Raw genomic sequence first — 20,238 nt, forward strand, 5'->3', positions numbered from 1 at the left:
TTAGCTAGACAGAAGAAGATCGCTATCTCGCAATAGCAAACAGTGTATTTTACTGCTACTCACAGGTAAAAGTGAATAATGAGTTTCAGCTGATACTGTACATCTTTGTTTCAAAACTATTCAGCAACAGAAACTTTGGATGAGGTCCAGTGTCTCTAATTACCTATTATGGGTCTGATGCTGTGAGATCCCATTTGTAAAGGTGCAGGTTTCTTTCTCACTAACAGCTGGACAAGTTAAACAGGCAAACAACCAAGCAGATGCCTAACAGCTCATTCTGATCTTGTAGCTAACACAGTTAAATAAACTCTCTAAATATTGAAATCACCTGGTTTTCAGTTTAGATTCCTCGTGGCCTGGCCTTTCTCACCCATTCCAAATTTGTTTGTGAAATTAAACCTAAGCCTGAATAAACCAGCCTCTGCTCTTTACTTTCTTCCCCCTGCCCCCGGCTGCGTTTGTTCTGTGTTATGACATATTCCCTTTTATGTGACTGTAGTACAGAAACTCCCATAAGCCAGAAATTTTTTTTTGACATTCCTGGCATTCAGAGAACTGTTGGAAATTATGACTCGCAGTCATATTTCTACCAATCTGTGGCGAAACTAAAAGGCTTTTTTCTGTCACAATGATCAGCCAAACTGCTACCAAACCAGAGCTTCTGTCAGGCAACCCAGCAGGGACATTGTGAGCAGGGAAATAACATTTTAGTGAGCAGGGAAATAACACAGAAGACAGGTAACAATGCAATTTAGACGTATATTTTTTTAAAAAATAGAGGAAACACAAGGTAACAGTTATCACCTTTAGGAAATATGGGTTGATAAATAAACATCAGTGACACAATAAAAGAACGTTATGTATTTCACAAGAGATGAATTCTTAAGCACAATCACACGGAAGATTTACCATAGCTCCAAACATCGCTCTGATGGGTGAATTTCCTGTAGTGTATACATTCCAGAGCCATCCACTTAATCGGCATCTTGGGAGCAAAAAGATAATGAAAGTTAGAAAAAATAATAATGAATAAAATAATATGAATAGGCCCTAAACCCAGGTATCAGTAAATGGGTCGGCATTGTGAAAATATCCGATGTAGTTGTTTAGAGAACTGTTATCTCTATATTTATTGCCGGGATATCATTCTCTATTAAATTCTATAGGTTGGTTTAATACCTTTACAGAAAGGAAATCATACTGAGTTTTACAGAGACCTATTTAATTTCTGCAGAAGTCTATTAAATTCTATAGGATTTTTCCAGACATGAACAATTTCAGCAGCAGGGCTGTATTATTGATCAGCTGCCTAAGCCCTCCTTAGCAAACTTACAGTAAAGCTTTAAAATGCAAACAACTTCTGGGTTGGGAAGTGATACTTCTCAGAAGCAGAACAATCACATTTCTGGTGCATACATCCTACCTCAGCCCCCTCATGTTTGGACCCATGAGTCCAGGACACCCTCTAAGAGCTGCAGGAAGAATCTACAGGCTGCCTTTGTCCTTCACGGGAAGGAATGGGTGGAGAAGGGGCAGAGTGGGCACTGGAGGGGAGATCAGAGGAACTGGAGGAGTCAGGGAAGGCTGCCAAATCTCTGTCCTCATTTCCAGAAGGTCCTTGCGGTGCTGGGGAGTTGGAAAGCAACCACTGACTATCGCTGTGCAAATAACCAATTTTTCAGGGAAAAAGGGGTTTCCACTTGACCCAATTTAAAATATATATATATATATTTTTGGAGAATGGAAAAAGTTAAAAAAAAATCTCTTCCTTTTAGGGTTGAACGAAACATTTTGTTCGATCCCAAGTGAGATGTTTTGTGTTACTTTAAAAAAATTTCAACTTTTATTTTAATAATAGTGAAGTAAATTTCAAAATGAAAAGTCATTTGAATAAAAATCGGAAATGTTGAGATATTTTTGGATTTTTTGTTTTTTACCGAAACACCTGGGCAAGTTCTGCATGAATGAGTGAAATGTTTCGTTTGACCTGAATCTGCAATTTTTGCCCCTGCCCCCCCCCCAAAAAAAAGTTTTAATCAAAAAATTTCACCCGGACCTGCTGCTGGTTTCTTTGATGCTTCTTGCCCCACCAGCTGTATCCCTGTTGCCTGTCGCCACACAATTCCTATTCATGGAATAGTTGGACTCAGCAGCAACATATGTAGGAAGGCAGCCACTCTCCCCAGGAAGTAACAGATGATGGCAGCAGTCTCTAGTCAGCCACCAGCAGAAGTGAACAGAGAAAATGACAGGGGTGGGGGCGGGAACAAGTAAAGCACCAGAGCAACCAAAGATTTGGGAAAGGGGATGAGGAGAGACATAGACCCACCAGGGACTTTATGGGATTGGAGGAGAGACAAGGCAAGATAAGGCAAGTTAAGATGAGATTTTTGGTGAGGCATTTCAAAGATGCATAAGGGATAACCACTTGGAACTTGTGTCTGGGACCACCTGAATATTGTGATGCCTCTATGTGGGTGCCTTTATCAAGTCTTGTCATGGTGAGTCTATATAAGAGACGATACGGAATTAAAACTGTGGAGGTGCAATGGGCAATAATATGGGAAGAACAGCGGAAAGTGTCCCAGGTGTCAAGGTTAAAATCTGCCTGTTTAATTACACACAGCAGATCTCCTGAATGCCCCAGTGTTTTGCATCCTTTCAGAGATGTCTTGAGCAAATGTTGGCACTTGTTGGCACCAACAAGGAACTGGGGAAGAGCATGCACAGGTTCCTTTACTGTGAGCCGACAGGCAGATTGTTGGAAACCACATGTAAAACCTTAATGGACATGCTACAAGTAAACATCTCCTGCCCCCTTCCCTTGTTGCTGCTGGATCTGTCTAGGAAAAGTAGCCTGCAAACTACTCAGTGCTAGCAATAGCCTACAATGATACCTAGGAAGGTGATGGAATCTCCTTCCTTTGAGGTTTTTAAGGTCAGGCTTGACAAAGCCCTGGCTGGGATGATTTAGTTGGGGATTGGTCCTGCTTTGAGCAGGGGGTTGGACAAGATGACCTTCTGAGGACCCTTCCAACCCTGATATTCTATGATTCTATGACGAACTGGAACAACTGCAATGCACTGACTTCAGATGTTTTCACTGCAGTAGAAATGCAGCACAAAATGGAAGACACAAGAACAAAGCCCAGCCACGATCCTGTTTTGCTCAGTTTTGCTCATCTTAGGCCAAGCCCTGTACCTTGCAGAGTCCCAATGAATAGAATGGAATAGATTGCAGGACTGGGCCCTGATTTCCCAGAGTGCTGAGCTCCCGCTGAGGTCAAAGGCAGCTCTAGTGCACTCAGGACTTTTGAATAATGAGGCTTGTACCAGAATGTGAATTCAGGAGCCTAATGTTCAGTTTCTCTTTTTGAAAATCTCAGCCTTCATCGACAAAGTTTCCTTTTAATACTGTACATGGTCGTGCTCCAATAGTTATGCCCTTTTCAAGTGACAGAATAGAGAGAACAAGAGCTTTGCACTGGAATGAATGAAGGCCCCTGCAAAAGAGCAAGGCCAGGACTGCTGGTGTGAATGCACCCACCTTCCCTCCATCAGCGTTGTATTCTTTCTCATCGCCTTCCAGGAGCCTGGCCAGGCCAAAGTCAGTGATCTTTACATGGGTTGGTGATTTTACCAAGACATTCCGGGCTGCCAAGTCCCGGTGAACCAGTCTCCTCTCTTCCAGGTACATCATTCCCTGAGGGACACAAAACATTTCTTTTAAGTCAAATAAACCTTTAAATATTTTTCATATTTCCCCCCTTTTTGCAACCTGTTTCCGTGATATCTTGAAAATTGGTCTATCTTATTATTATATTATAAAATAGTACCGAGAGCTCAGAGCCACATGGATGCTAAGAACTGTACATAGTGAGAGAGTCCTCACCACTAATAGCTTGAAACCTTGATAGACAAGATAGAGAAAGGAAGGATTATCTTCCCTATTTTGCAGACAGGGAACCTGAAGCACAGAGAGATTAAGTGATTTGCCCAAGGCCTCAACAGGAGTCTGTGGCAGAGCTGGGAATTGAATCCGGATCTCTTGACGCCCAATCCAGCTTGCTAATTACAAGAAAATGCTCCTGTTCTATACCCAAAGCCTCTGAGCTGGATATAAATTTTCAATATTCTTAGTGAATTATGGGGAAAACAACTCTGTGTTCCTCTGGCTACAATCCAGTTGCTTTTCCAACCCTATTAAAACTTTACCTCTTGTATTATAATTGGATATAAGATCAATGGTCAATGTCTTTTATGAGCGTATACATTCTGTTACAAGTAGTTTTGTTAACAAGCCGTCCAGGTATCTTAACAGATACAGTAACACATGCCCAAATTGTCTGGTCTGCATCTGCCCTAATCATTTACTTAGTCTGATGACAGACTAAGCGCCTGCGATCAGCGTGTGAGTTTACATGAGGCTTTGTGGCACTGAAATCACCACCAAAGCTTAGCCTTAGTACTTATATGGACAATGCAATGCCCTGAGAGGGTTACAAGCCTGTAATTTCATAAAGAGGAATTTATGACATTAGCAGTCATTATAAGGACCTGCAGATGAAATTACATGCCTGGCAATTACCCTTACGGTAACGTTTAATATATCAACTCTATAACATACACAGTAATTTAGAAAAAAATATTGGAAGCTGTAGTATCATGTAAAATGATAATTCGAAGAGTCACAGTCAGTGATTAAAGTAAGCACATTACTCAGTATAATGGGCCAAATTCCGATTCCCTTATACTGTGGTGCTACACAACTAGCCCTATTGATATCTACGGGTCTGTGTCTAGGTTAAGGTACTATTCAATTTAATGTGGTAGAATCTAGTCCTGACAGAAGAAGGGAAAACCTCGACAGAAGTCACCAAGGGGCACTTTGAAATGTATTTCAGCAAAAAGGAAACCAGTAGCCATAACACTTCTCTTTTAACAAGAAGATTTCAATGCAATCAACACAGAAGGTTATGAAAGGCTCATGGGGGAGCCTCAGCATAAATACTATTTTATTTTTAATGCAATATATTTTGCTGCAGTCAACATGAAGAGAGTTTGAACAGGGACGTGGGGACTATATGGCATACAGCAAACAGAATTATTTTTAAAAGGTGCTATTAGTCGAAGCAAGCACTCTCTCATGTCAATTGCAAATCAATGCTGCTGGGCTGTTCAACATCAGAACTGTACACTTTGAAGGATTAAGAGTTTCTGACATCAAAACAAAAGCTGTGGAAAAAACAGACAAATAAATCTCACAGAGCAAACAGTTATGAACCATATACCAAGCATGTCATGAAAAGGCAGATTACTTCAGATGGTATCGTGATCAAGCTTGTGTACTAACACTTGGAACGCAACCAACAAGTGATACTGTATAAAACACTCCTATCGATCAATACCAGTGACATTCCAGGATACAGAAGTAGCAGCATCAACAGCAACAATAAAAGTTGACAGGTGCAGAGGAGCACCCGGTTTGGAGAGATGTATGTCTTAGGGGTGAATTTATTAAAGGGAATACTCTACAGCCTAGTAAAGAGGAGTGGATAGAAGTTGATAAACGTATAGGTAGGAACTGAAGAGAAACAGTTAAATGAAAAAAGATTCCCATTCAATTACATCACATGAAGTCAGACAACTAAATATTGACAGTGCTTGTATACAAATGCAAGAAGTCTAAATATTAAGATGGATGAACTTGAGTGCCTGGTATTAACTGAGGATATTGATATAATAGGCATCAGAGAAACTTGGTGGAGCAATGATAATCAATGGAACATGGTAATACCAGGATAAAAAATATATAGGAATGACAGAGTAGGTCACGTTGGTGGGGGGAATGGTACTGTAAAAAAAACCTAATCAAATATAGTAAAAATCTTAAATGAAACAAATTATACAATAGAATCTATAAGGATAGAAATTCCATGATTGAATAATAAAAGTATAGCAATAGGAATGTACTACTGACCACCTCACCAGGATGGTGATGGTGATTGTGAAGTGCTCAGGGAGACTGGAGATGTTACGAAAACAGAAAACTCAATAACAATGGGGGATTTCAACTTTCCCCATATAGATTGGGAATAAAATTTATAGACACCATTAATGACTGGTTCTTGGAGCAGCTAGTCCTGGAACCCACAAGGGGAGAGGCAATTCTAGATTTAGTCCTAAGAGGTGCACAGGATTTGGTCCAAGAGGTTAACCTTATAGCAACCATAATGTAATTAAATTGAACATCCCTGTAGGGGAGAAAATACCATAGAAACCCACCACAGTAACATTTAACATAACAAAGCAGAACACCACAAAAATGAGGAGATCAAAAGGAAACAGGAAATGAAATGGAAATCAAAAGGAACAGTCACGAGAGTGATATGCCTGCAAGCACTATGGAAACTTTTAAAAAACACCATAATAGAGACTCAAACTAAATGTATACCCCCTTTTTTTTTTTTTAAAGTAAAAGTTCCAAAAAATGCCACCATGGCTAAATGGAGTAAAACAGGCAGTCAGAGACAAAAACACATCTTTTAAAAATTGGAAGTCAAATCCTATTGAGGAAAATAGAAAGGAGCATAAATCCTGACAAGTCAGGTGTAAAAGTATAATTAGGAAGGCCAAAAAAGAACATGAAGAGCAACTAGTGAAGAACACAAAAATTAATAGAATTTTTTAAAGTATATCAGAAAAAGGAAGTCTGATAAACAATCGGTGCGGACAGGGGGTAATTGAGGTGCTGAAGGAGCGCTCAAGGAAGACAAGGTTGTTGCAGAGAAGCTATATGAATTCTTTGCATTGTTCTTAACTGAAGACAATGTGAGAGAGATTCCCACATCTGAGCCATTCATTTTAGGTTACAAATATGAAGAATTTAGAGTAGCAGCCGTGTTAGTCTGTATTCGCAAAAAGAAAAGGAGTACTTGTGGCACCTTAGAGACTAATACATTTATTTGAACATAAGCTTTCGTGAGCTACAGCTCACTTCATCGGATGCATTCAGTGGAAAATACAGTGGGGAGATTTATATACATAGAGAACATGAAACAATGGGTGTTACCATACACACTGTAAGGAGAGTGATCACTTAAGATGAGCTATTACCAGCGGGGTGGGGGGAGGTGAAGAAAACCTTTTGTAGTGATAATCAAAGTGGGCCATTTCCAGCAGTTGACAAGAACATCTGAGGAACAGTGGGGGTGTGTGTGGGGGGGAAATAACATGGGGAAATAGTTTTACTTTGTGTAATAACCCAGTCTCTATTCAAGCCTAAGTTAATTGTATCCAGTTTGCAAATTAATTCCAATTCAGCAGTCTCTCATTGGAGTCTGTTTTTGAAGTTTTTTTGAAGAATAGCCACTCTGAGGTCTGTAATCGAGTGACCGGAGAGATTGAAGTGTTCTCCGACTGGTTTTTGAATGTGATAATTCTTGACGTCTGATTTGTGTCTATTTATTCTTTTACGTAGAGACTGTCCTTATGACCAATGTACATGGCAGAGGGGCATTGCAAGCACATGATGGCATATATCACATTGGTAGATGCGCAGGTGAACGAGCCTCTGATAGTGTGGCTGATGTGATTAGGCCCTATGATGGTGTCCCCTGAATAGATATGTGGACACAGTTGGCAACGGGCTTTGTTGCAAGGATAGGTTCCTGGGTTAGTGGTTCTGTTGTGTGGTGTGTGGTTGCTGGTGAGTATTTGCTTCAGGTTGGAGGGCTGTCTGTAAGCAAGGACTGGCATGTCTCCCAAGATCTGTGAGAGTGATGGGTCGTCCTTCAGGATAGGTTGTAGATCCTTGATGATGCGCTGGAGAGGTTTTAGTTGGGGGCTGAAGGTGATGGCTAGTGGCGTTCTGTTATTTTCTTTGTTGGGCCTGTCCCGTAGTAGGTGACTTCTGGGCACTCTTCTGGCTCTGTCAATCTGTTTCCTCACTTCAGCAGGTGGGTATTATAGTTGTAAGAATGCTTGATAGAGATCTTGTAGGTGTTTGTCTCTGTCTGAAGGGTTGGAGCAAATGCGGTTATATCGTAGAGCTTGGCTGTAGACAATGGATCGTGTGGTGTGATCTGGATGAAAGCTGGAGGCATGTAGGTAGGAATAGCGGTCAGTAGGTTTCTGGTATAGGGTGGTGTTTATGTGACCATCGCTTATTAGCACCGTAGTGTCCAGGAAGTGGATTTCTTGTGTGGACTGGTCCAGACTGAGGTTGATGGTGGGATGGAAATTGTTGAAATCATGGTGGAATTCCTCAAGGGCTTCTTTTCCATGGGTCTAGATGATGAAGATGTCATCAATGTAGCGCAAGTAGAGTAGGGGCATTAGGGGACGAGAGCTGAGGAAGCGTTGTTCTAAGTCAGCCATAAAAATGTTGGCATACTGTGGGGCCATGCGGGTACCCATAACAGTGCCACTGATTTGAAGGTATACATTGTCCCCAAATGTGAAATAGCTATGGGTGAGGACAAAGTCACAAAGTTCAGCCACCAGGTTAGCCGTGACATTATCGGGGATACTGTTCCTGACGGCTTGTAGTCCATCTTTGTGTGGAATGTTGGTGTAGAGGCTTCTACATCCATAGTGGCTAGGATGGTGTTTTCAGGAAGATCACCAATGGATTGTACTTTCCTCAGGAAGTCAGTGGTGTCTCGAAGATAGCTGGGAGTGCTGGTAGCGTAGGACCTGAGGAGGGAGTCTATATAGCCAGACAATCCTGCTGTCAGGATGCCAATGCCTGAGATGATGGGGTGTCCAGGATTTCCAGGTTTATGGATCTTGGGTAGCAGATAGAATACCCCAGGTCTGGGCTCCAGGGGTGTGTCTGTGCGGATTTGTTCTTGTGCTTTTTCAGGGAGTTTCTTGAGCAAATGCTGTAGTTTCTTTTAGCTCATCTTAAAAGTGATCACTCTCCTTACAGTGTGTATGATAACACGCATTGTTTCATGTTCTCTGTGTATATAAATCTCCCCACTGTATTTTCCACTGAATGCATCCGATGAAGTGAGCTGTAGCTCACAAAAGCTTATGCTCAAATAAATGTGTTAGTCTCTAAGGTGCCACAAGTACTCCTTTTCTTTTTGCAAATATGAAGAACTGTCCCAGATTGAGGTGTCAATAGAACAGGTTTTAGAACAAACTGATAAATTAAACAGTAGTAAGTCACCAGGGTCAGATAGTATTCACCCAAGAATTCTGAAGGAACTCAAATATGAAAATGCAGAACTATTAACTGTGATACGAAAATCTATCACTTAAATCAGTCTCTGTATAAGATGATTGTCAGATAACTCATGTGAGGCCGATTTTTAATAAAATGCTCCAGGGTTGATCCGACCAATTACAGGCTGGTAAGCTTACCTTCAGTACCAGGCAAATTAGTTGAAACCATAGTAAAGAACGGAAATGTCAGACGCATAGATGAATACAATATGTTGAGGAACAGTCGAACAGCTTTTGAAAAGGGAAATCATGCCTCATCAATCTATTTAGAATTCTTTGAGAGGGTCATCAAACATATGTACAAGGAGGATTCAGTGGCTATAGCGTACTTGGACTTTCAGAAAGCTTTGACACAGTCCCTCACTAAAGGCTCTTAAGCAAAGTAAGCAGTTACTGGATAGGAGAGAAGGTGTTCTCATGGATCAATAATTGGTTAAAAGATAGGAAACAAAAGGTAGGAAAAAATGGTCCATTTTCACAGTGGAGAAAGGTTAAAAGTGGCATCCTTCAAGGATCTGTTTTGGGACCAGTGCTGTTCAACATATTCATGAATGATCTGGAAAAAGGAGTAAACAGTCAGGTGGCAAAGTTTTCAGATGATACTAAGTTACTCAAGATAGTGAGATCCAAAGGAGACGGCAAAGAGATACAAAGGGATCTCCCAAAACTGGGTGACTGGGTAACAAAATGGAAGATGAAATTTAATGTTGATAAATGCAAAGTAATGCTAATTGAAAAAAATAATCTCAACTACAACTACAAAATGATGGGGTCGAAATTAGTTGTTACCACTTAGGAGAGAGACCTTGGCATCATTGTGGATAGTTCTCTCAAAACATCTTGTTCAATGTTCATCTTGGAAAAGAGAGGACTGAGAAGAGACATGACAGAGGTCTATAAAATCATGAACGGTGTGGAGGAAAGTGAATAAGAAAGTGTGATTTACCCCTTCACATAACACATGAACCAGGGGCCACCCAATGATATTAATAGGCAGCAGGTTTAAAACAAACATAAGGAAGCACTTTATGCACCGCTGTATCACTTTGTGGAACAGTTACCTTGGGAAACTGCGGAGGCCAAAAGTGTAGCTGGATTCAAGAAAGAATGAGATAAGTTCATGGTCCATCTATGGCCATTAACCTAGATGGTCAGGGATGCAACCCCATGCCCTGGGTGTCTCTAAATTTCTGACTGCTAAAAGCTGGGGCTGGAAAACCAGGGGTGGATCACTCAATAAAGTACCTTGTTCTGTTCACTCCCAGTGAAGCATCTGTCTCTGGACACTGTTGAAAGATAGGATGGACCTCCGGTGTGACACAGTATAGCCATTCTTATGCTCTTAAAAAGTTACCCTTAATTCATGAAATCCCGATAAGGCTGTGAATTTATATATTTCTTGTTGTTTCGTGTACCCTGTGCTAGTAATAACTTGAGAGGACTCCGTGTTTCTGAAACTGAACTGGCTCATTATTAAGAGAATTATTTTCAGAGATGCTCCATCTGCAACCTGACTTTCCTATGCAACCTCTAAACTCTTCCTGCAACCTGCAACCTGTGCTTCTCCCTCCAAGTTCCATGCAGTTTCCCATACTCATCTTCTTTCTTGTACATTTTTGCTACAACAATGTTTCCGAAAACAGAGGACTCCATATGCACCTGTTTAATCCCTTTTCCACTTACACATCTTACAACATGGCCTTAATTTTGTGAACTAGGGGGAAACATCCAAACCTTCACTGCCATGAAGTGGCACTCCTTAAGTTCTTATTTGGGCAAAACTCCAAATAATAACTTCAAATGAGAGGTTTACCTGAAAAAAGATTCATGGAGCCAATCCTGCAAAAATAGTCATGTGGGTAGATCCTCTTGGCAGCATGAAGTTCCTTTTGCAGATTCATAACCTTCAGGATTGCACGTGCTTTTGGGAATATCCAAGTTAAACAACATATTGATTTTCCTCTGCATCCGATTAACATGGGCTGTGCATAGTGGGCCATGTACAATATAAACAAAGCACAACAATGGAGAGAAGGGACGAGAGAAACCTGTGGTGTTAATTGCCACAGCACCTTTTAAACATATATTATGCTGGAAACATCGTCTGAAGACCTTCTGAAACCTGGCAGGAGCAGTCTTATATATGTTTGTTTAACCTGTGTATAAAATGCAGGCATATTGCAATAAAAAAAATCTGCATTTCACAGCTGGTGTCAACAGCATCCAGTAGGTTTATGGTCAAATATCAAATGAATATTTTATGTGAGATACATTGACAGAGCTATGAGACACCCTTCCAATGGGGACAGAGAGACTGATTTCTAAAAAAACTACATTAAAAGCCTGGTCCTGAGAAGGTTCTGGTCTGCTGTCCATGAGAATTTTGAAATTCAACACCTATCATGATCAGCCCCCTCCAAATGAGGACTGCAAAATGCAATCAGAATATAATTTGACTGGACAGGGTTGTACAGAGGTCTGCGGTTTTGTGTCTCCATTGGTACCTGAAAATTTGCTAAAAGGTGTGCTTTTTATGATGAGACATTAAAAGGGAAGAGCCAATGCTATAAAGGCTAAAACATAAGCCTTGGTTGCTTCCGTGATCCTTATGCCCAGATTAACCTCCTACAGATGTTAGGATCAGCTCTGACTAACACATCATCAAAACCTCTTCACTGCAATGGTTTCCTCACTGAGGAGATCATTGGAAGTGCAATTAACAGGATCCGCTAACATACAATCACTCTCTGAATCAGCAGTTAATGCCAGTAAGAAGTCAAACACAAAGCACACAGTTGGGACACAGATAAGTTTAGTAAGCCATTTTTGAATGTTAGCATGAATAAGGATCGGCCTGCTATTTATAATAATCATACCCCTCATCCTAACCCAGTATAATAACCACATACAGAGATAAACCTGTACTACACCTAGTCTTTACTCACACATATATAACATTAAATATACTTAGGCTTGGCAGAATTTCATGTTTATTTTTTATAATCTTGATGGATAATATTGATGTTTATTTTTAAGCTTCTTTAATTTTTAGTGAGTTACATTTTCACAGTTGCATGGAATTTTGTGTATTAAGCATTTTTTGTATTTTTATCGATTTAAATTTTCACAGTTGCAGAAAATTATGGGAGCGTCAGACAATAATGATTTAATGACAGTCTGTAATTAAAGTTCTCAGACAGTATTTTTCTTACTGTACCTATCTGCAAATTTCCATTATTATTTTTTGTCGGTTTGAGTGTGCAAGGTGAAATTGACATTTACTGATAAAAATTAAATCTTTCCAAGTCTAAATATAATATATAAGATGTATATAGCCAAGGCCTCTTTTACTGTTTGATTATGCAGCGGTGCAAATGCCATCATTCTTCATTTTGTAAACACACTGCATAAATGGCTGTCCAGAAATCTTGGGGCTTCAACAAGATAAGACCAATGAGCAGCTGAGTAGGTCACAGACAGGCACACAGTGGGAAGATTTTAGAGGAAGAATTTGTACTGCTCCAACAGAGATTAGGAACCCTGCAATATAAATATCTTCTCTAGCTGCTGAGCTCCTAACAATAGCAAAAGAGAAGATTGCATCTGTGCACTTTATAAGCTCCACCAAAGTGGGGTCCAAGTAGACAAGGCTGGTTGGGAATGGGGAGGGCCAGTGCTTCTCCTGAGCCCCTTAGGAGCTCTGCATCTGGGGGGATGCCTGGTGAGGCTCCCACACATTCCATAGGTCAAACATCTCTTCTCCTGACAGCTCCTCAAGCTTGGTTTGAACCTTAACAGCCCCCCGGCTGCAAATTCTTTCTCAAGCTGGTATAGTCACAGCATACAAACAGAGAAGTTAGTGAAAAAGGTAAAATACTCTTGCTGGCAGATGGCAATATAACACTACTTTATTTCTTAGGGTTTGTCTTAGGGTGATCAGACACAATCCCCCTTTTAAGCCCTGTCTTGGATATCACAACTTTTTTTTTTTGGCAAAACTGAGCATTTGCACCCCAGTTTGTGTGCATTATCTCTCTAGTTAGACAAGCCCCCTTAGAACCCTAACACTCAAAAACAAAGTGACAAAACAGGCTGCTCCCTAAGGTAGAGAGGCACAACTCAAGCCAGCTTGTTCTAGGCCGGCTCTTTGCAGATTAACTGCTGAGCAGCCAGATTGCACACTTGGATCAGAGCCCCCTAGCCTGCAAGTCGGACCAGGAAGCCCTCTACCATTTAAAGCGACAGCTTATAATTTTAACAGTTTTCAATACACCACACACACACACACATTCCCCTCAGCCAGGGTTGACTCTTAGGAGACCCTCGCCTCCTGTACAGGCCTCCCAGAGACAGAAGGGAAGTTAAAGCTGAACGGGAGTGATTTTGGTCAAGTCTGGACTCGTTTAGCCAAGAGAGTCTGCTATGGCGGTAGAGTCCTCTGCCAAATTGGACTTTACTGCATCATTCTGACGGCCTTGCTGAAAAATCTAAGCCAAGTCTAATACTAGGAGGGCTTTGCCTATAAAGTACATAGTACACTACATAGAATCACGTACATAGCACCATACATTAACCAGGAGCTTTACTAACCTTGCAGAGGACCTGGTGCTGCTCCATAGAAGACAAGAGCAAAACTCCTATTGCCTTCAGAGGTGCACGATCAGGCTCATAGGAAGATACGGTGGTTTTACTGAGAAGGAAGGCAGACAGGTAAGGGATACTGGGAGACTCCAAGGCAGGAATGGTGCGTAGGTGCCTAGCTCCCATTAAAAGTCAATGACTGGCCTCCATCTGCCATTTGCGATTTTGAAAATGTCCCCTATAATTAAATGCAAGAACATACATATAGTTTGAATGGGCCAAATTCTGCTCTCAGTAACCCCCTGTGCAATGCCCATGACTCCAGCAGGGTAGCTTAGGTATATCTCAGAGCAGAGCTTGGTCCATTATACAGCCTCAGAAGAAGAGGCCTTTCTCACGGTGGTTAGGGATTGTTTGCTGGGGTCTCTAAGCTCTCAAACAGACCGCAACTCAGAGCCCTCAGCTCTCATTTATTAGTATCTTTCTGTGAGAAAATTGGCATAACAAAAAATGAGAGGACCACTAGACAATGTGTTGGTAACAGATAAAAGCACCCTGGGAAAGAAGAAAGGAGACTTCTTGTCCAAAAATTCCAGAGGTACAGTTAAGACATGGAACAGCTTCATGAGTTAGATAAAGTGCTGCATTGCAGCAGAAAAGTATCTAATAGGTTCATAAAGTATTAGGATTGCTGCTAACATAGGCATCCAGAAAGCAGGGCAGCCAAGGAGTGCATGGAAATAAAAGTATGTAGAGGGAGATCTTTTTAAAGAAATAAAATTGAGCTTCTCAGATGTCATCCTGAGTTATACATTTGTCCCCTGAGATTCCTTGCCTTCAAGAGAGGGCACCTTTGCTTTTTTTTTTACTTTATTGCCGAGCATTACTTTCTGTAGCTATCATTTGTCTCCCAGTTCCTGAGGGCAGTTGTTGAGCAGAGCTGCATTTTGTACAGCTCGTAATCGAGATGTTGCAAGTCTGGGCTGTTCAGACATTTTTATTTGATTTTTTGGGTACCTTTTTGTACTTTTCAAAGTACCACCCGTTCAGCGCCAGACACTCCTTGAGTCTTTCACAGTTGCTGCAAGTTGCTTAGGAAAAGTCAAATGCTTCGATTTCAAAAGAGCCCTGTCTGAAGTCTGCTTCCATAAGGCGCTTGTGTGACTATGTAAGGCTCCAGTTCAGGACAGCATTCCTACTCAGGAGAGCACTGAAGCATGTACTTAAGTTGCATTGAAGTCAAAGTGCACTCTGGGATAATTAAAAGGGATGAACTGAAGCAGGTATTTAAGTGCTTTCCTGAATTATTGAGGCCCCAATCCTGCAAATTCTTAGGCCTAGTCCACACTTGAAAGACTACTGGTGTAACTATGATGGTTAGAAGGGCGATTTAGTATGGCTATAATAAACCAGGACCAGCCCTAATGTACAGTTATACCCGTATAAAGTTGCCTTATACCAGTATAGTTATTCCCCTTCCCGACAGGAATAAGCTATATATATATGTTATAAGCACTTTGATACTGGCATAACTGCATCCACACTAGCAGGGTTGTACCACTTTAACTATAACACTATAGAACTTTTGTGTGTAGACATTCCCTTACTCATATGCTTAATTTGTCAGCTTCATGGGACTACTTATGCATGTAAAGTTAAACATGTGCTAAGCGTTTGCAGGATCAGCAGCCTAATTCTCCATGGCAATTTATTATTATTTTAAATAAAGCTGTACTTATTCTTCACAGTATTACAAGTGAGCAGATGTGCTGAAATAACTTCCCTGTTCCAGGTGTCCCTAAACCATGGACTCCCAAAAGCTGGGATGGACGACTGTGGATGGATCACTCGATAAATTCAGTTCATTTCCTCTGTAGCATCTGGCACTGGCCATTGTTGGAAGACAGGATACTGGGCTAGACGGACCATTGGTCTGATCCAGTAAGGTCATTATGTTCTCAGTGTGACTGGTTTTCTATTCTTGAGTACAAATATTAACTTCTCGCAAAGTAGAATGGTGAGGAGAGAGAATGTTGATCTGACTCTCCCTAGGAAGCTAAAGGAAGTCAAGGGAGGCCTGACTTACTCCGATAATAACTTCGGCTTACCACAGCCATACCATGCAGCAGAATCATCAAACAGGCGCTTGAAGCTAGGAAATTTCAAGCCAACGTAGGACCTCATGGATATTAATCTGCAGAGCTGGCAGGAGTACATCATCTTCTTTTCTTCTTAATAACTTGAAGCTTGCTTAATAATAGGAATCATCAGTAAAGAAAGCTTGAAATGATCATCTCTCCTCCCCTTTCCCCACTAAAAATATCATATAATTCTACCTAGGGCGAAAGCTGAATACACTTTCAAGGGACAGAGGCACCTTTTGTTGTCAGAAGCAACTGGGGCATCATCTAGGTTGCGGGAACTCCCTGAGATAACTATGTGGAGGAAGAACTGAAGTTGCTCTGCAATATATTGACTCCACTGCCCAGGATTTTTTAAAAAGACTCATTCATGGCAAAAATATGATTTGCTATGTGGTTCTGTCGATGAAACTAGACCTACGGGCCATTCCCGCAGCGCGGAGACAGTGAGGGATGATAAAAGAATTAAATCCAATTGGCAGGTACAATCGAACTGGGGATTTACCGCCTGCATTATGCAATTCTTCCACAAGATCAGTTGCTAAGGTGTTCTGAAAATGCCTACAGCTCAGTAAGCTACCGTGGAGGCTGGGGTTTCGGCACTGTAGCCTGACCCCGGGCCTTCAAGTTGGGGGTGGTTTCACCCATCAGGCTGTATGTGGGTGAAGAGAATGTCCCCCTTGCTGGATTTCCTCTGCATGGAGGAAGAGAAGGATTAAATTATTCTAAAGGACATGTCCTTCCTCCCTGCTCTCTGAGGGCCTGTCTTCACTGCAGAGTTAATTTGAGTTATAATTTTGCCCTGAATTTGAGTCCCATCCACACACAAAAAGCCTTAACTCGAGTGTGATGGTGCTTTTAACTCAAGTTGGCCGGCTCAAGAAGCAGGTACAGGTTATAGCTCAAATTAGCACAACTCATCAACAATTAGCACAATTGCTTCATGCTGCTCAAGTGTTATTTTGCAGTGTGCCAGTGTCACACAAGATAAGTTAATTCCTCCTGAGTTAGCTGAAGTGTAGACAACAAGTCAATTCTGCAATGAAGACATAGCCTCAATGAGATACAAAATTAAAGGAGTTAAAATAGAACTGGACAAAATGGGGCAAGGAAATAATATGAAAAGGAAATAAATTAGTAACCAGTGAGATAAAACTTTAGATTGGCCAGTTTCAAAGAATATGCAGGCTGGGCATGAAGCTACTTCAGAATGGCATGTGATTCATAAAGAGAGAATGATGGAGCTGGAGGGGAAAAAAATCAGAAGCGAAACAAAGTACATATTGACTTTGAAATGTCCAAATGCCCAGAAACCATCAGTTTCAGTTTTAGCAGTTTCATTTCAGCCCTTCATTCTCCCAAGGCAGATAAATGGGGTACCATCCCCTTTACTGCTTGGAGATTTTGGGGATGAGACCTTTAAAGCCAACGTATCTGCTGTGGATGGACATTAAAGATCCTGTGGAACTTTTTGCAAGAAGAGTTTGTCCCACTGTCCTGGTCAAACATTTCTCTCCCTTCATTGTTTTTCAGTGTGCCATTCATCTCTTACTGCTTGTCGCACCCCAGAGATGTCTGTATATAAGGTATAAATGTGTAAAACGGCAGTAATAGTAAGACACATGAAGTAAGAATCTAAAAATTGTATTCCCTTCCTCTGCTTGGAATAGGGTTGCTAGGTGTCCAGTTTTCGCCCGGAATGCCCAGTCGAAAAGGGACCCTGATGGCTCCAGTCAGCACCACTGACTGGGCCATTAAAAGTCTGGTTGGTGGGGCTTGCAAGGTGCCTACCTGGCTCCGCACAAGTCCCCAGAGGTGGCGATATGACCCTCAGCTCCTACATGGAGGCACAGTCAGGGAGGCTCCGCACGCTGTCCCCATCCTGAGTGCTGGCTCCTATTGGCCAGGAACCATGGTCATTGCGAGCTCCGGGGGTGGTGCCCGCAGATGGAGGCAGCGCACAGAATGCCTGGTCATGCCTCTACCTAGGAGCTGAGGGACGTGTCGCCACTTCCGGGGAGCCCTCTGAGTTGAGAGCCCCCTGGAGCCTGCATCCAAACCCACTCCCACACCCCAACCCTCTGCCCCTGCCCTGAGCCCCTTCCCACACCCAAACTCCCTCCCAGAGCCTGCACCCCACACCTTCTCCTGAGCCCCCTCCCATACCCAAACTCCATCCCAGACCCTGTACCCCAACCCCCTGCCCCAGCCTGGAGCCCCCTCCCACACCCTTACCCCCTCATTTCTGGTCCCATCCTGGAGCCTGCACCTCCAGCCCAGAGCCTGTACCCCCTCTATACCCCACCCCCTTCCTCAGCCCAGAGCCTCCTCCCACACTCCGAACCACTTTGCTCCACCACCCAGCCCGGAGTCCCTTCCTGCACCCCAAACCTCTCATCCCTGGCCCACCTCAGAGCCTGAACCTCAACCTCCTGTCCCAGCCCAGTGAAAATGAGCGAGTGAATGAGGGTGGGGGAAAGCAAGCAAAAGAGGGAGGGGGGATGGAGTGAGCGGGGGGTGGGCAGAGGCAGGCTGCCAATCACAGCAAAGACATGACCAAAGAGTTCTTGGTTCTCCAGTTACCAGAAATGATTAGGAGAGGCTGTAGAAGAAATTTAGTAAAGTAAGGACTTCTGGGTAGGAGGTAATTCTCTAACTCTCTGCTAAACCATTGGGAATTTGATGTCTTTGTGCTTGCTCTGCCATGTCTTACTACTCACAAGGGCTTATAACAGTAGCACCAACGAAACAGGTGCTCTTTAAAGGCCATTTTCTCTCCATCACCAACAATGCAAGTAGAGGAGAAAGCAAGGCAGAAGCCACTGGGGATTCCAGTGTGAGAAAGGGACCAAGTAGCTCTGCAGCTTGTTTCCTTCCAGTTTGATGAAGCCATTCCACAGTTACACTACAATGCCTAGACTCTGTAGGTTAGGCTTTTAACAATAGGGTTTAATAACAGCTAGGTGAAATTGGAATGAGCATGGCTTGTCCTTCTCTGAAGTATGCTCAGCACTGGTTCAGATGCAACCATTGCTAACATATGATGGCAACATTTCCTAGTGTAAACAAGGCCTTTAAGTACTAACTTCTTAGTAACCTAAAGTTTTCTTGCCAGTCAATTAACACTCATTGCCAACTGATAAAAGTTAAGTGCCTGGAAGCAATACAATTTATTATAACAAAGATTGTTAATATGTAACTTTGTTTCAAAAATCATAATCCTAATAACCTGTGCTACACATGACAGTATATAAAAGAATCTTCCTATTTCTGAATATTGGAGATTGTAGGGCATTCAGTTTTAAAGCCACAGATGGTCAAAACCTCATGAGAACTATTTGGTACTTTTCAAGATGGTTCATATCTGAGCACTTTCCATTTGAAAGATTTGTATCTCATTTTTCTCCTCCCTTACATTAATCTCTGCAATTGTAATAGCACTTGGGCCTTCCTCTGAAATGTTAGGTGGGCAAAATAGGTCTTCAAAAAGGAATTTCCACTGCAACTTTAACTATGCAGTTGTGACTCAGATTCCACGGCCAGAAGGGACCATTGTGATAATCTAGTCCGACCTTATGTTTAACACAGGCCCTAAGATTTCCCCCAAAAATTGCTAGAGCAGATCTTTCAAAAAAAAACATCCAGTCTTGATTTAAAAATCATCAGTGATGGAGAATCCCACCACTACCATTGGCAAATTGTTCCAATGGTTAATTATCCTCACCGTTAAAAAAATTACACCTTATTTCCAGTCTGAATTTGTCTAGCTTCAGCTTCCAGCCATTGGATCATGTTATACCTTTCTCTGCTAGTTTGAAGAGCCAATTATTAAATATTTGTTCCCCATGTAGATACTTACAGACTGGAATCAAGTCACTCTTTAACCTTCTCTTTGTGAAGCTAAATAAAGTGTGCTCCTTGAGTCTCTCACTATAAGGCAGATTTTCTAATGCTTTACTCATTCTCATGGCTCTACTCTGAACCTTCTCTAACGTATAAACATCCTTTTTGAATTGTGGGCTCCTGAACTGGCTATAGTATTCCAGCAGCAGTCTCACCAGGGCCAAATGCAGAGGCTACTTTCTTACCAGTGCTTTCTCAATACTCCACAGTTATAAGTGAGATAACCTGGCTTTCCTGAAACATTAAGCATGTATAAAAGGCTCAGATCCTCACATGGCCAGCAGAATACTAACCAATGTGTTACTCGCCCCCTCCCTGCTACCACTGACCTCTTGCCAACACAACTACAATTGGGAAGGTATATTGTGTAGTGCATCCA

The 20,238-nt window shown here is 41.9% G+C and overlaps 1 protein-coding gene across 6 annotated transcripts in view; it reads right to left on the reverse strand.

Annotated features, from left to right (window-relative positions):
* ERBB4 (erb-b2 receptor tyrosine kinase 4) overlaps positions 1 to 20,238 on the reverse strand; it is a 1,003,508-nt gene that overhangs the window by 37,175 nt on the left and 946,095 nt on the right. For all 6 annotated transcript variants that reach the window (XM_038422011.2, XM_043505695.1, XM_038422006.2 and 3 more), the window contains 2 exons: positions 3,548 to 3,703; positions 910 to 985 (listed from right to left, as the gene is read on the reverse strand). In XM_038422011.2, the coding sequence (XP_038277939.1) occupies positions 910 to 985; positions 3,548 to 3,703 (232 nt within the window). The remainder of the gene's footprint in view (positions 1 to 909; positions 986 to 3,547; positions 3,704 to 20,238) is intronic.

Source organism: Dermochelys coriacea, chromosome 11, assembly GCF_009764565.3.
Source record: "Dermochelys coriacea isolate rDerCor1 chromosome 11, rDerCor1.pri.v4, whole genome shotgun sequence".
NCBI classification, from domain to species: Eukaryota; Metazoa; Chordata; order Testudines; family Dermochelyidae; genus Dermochelys; species Dermochelys coriacea.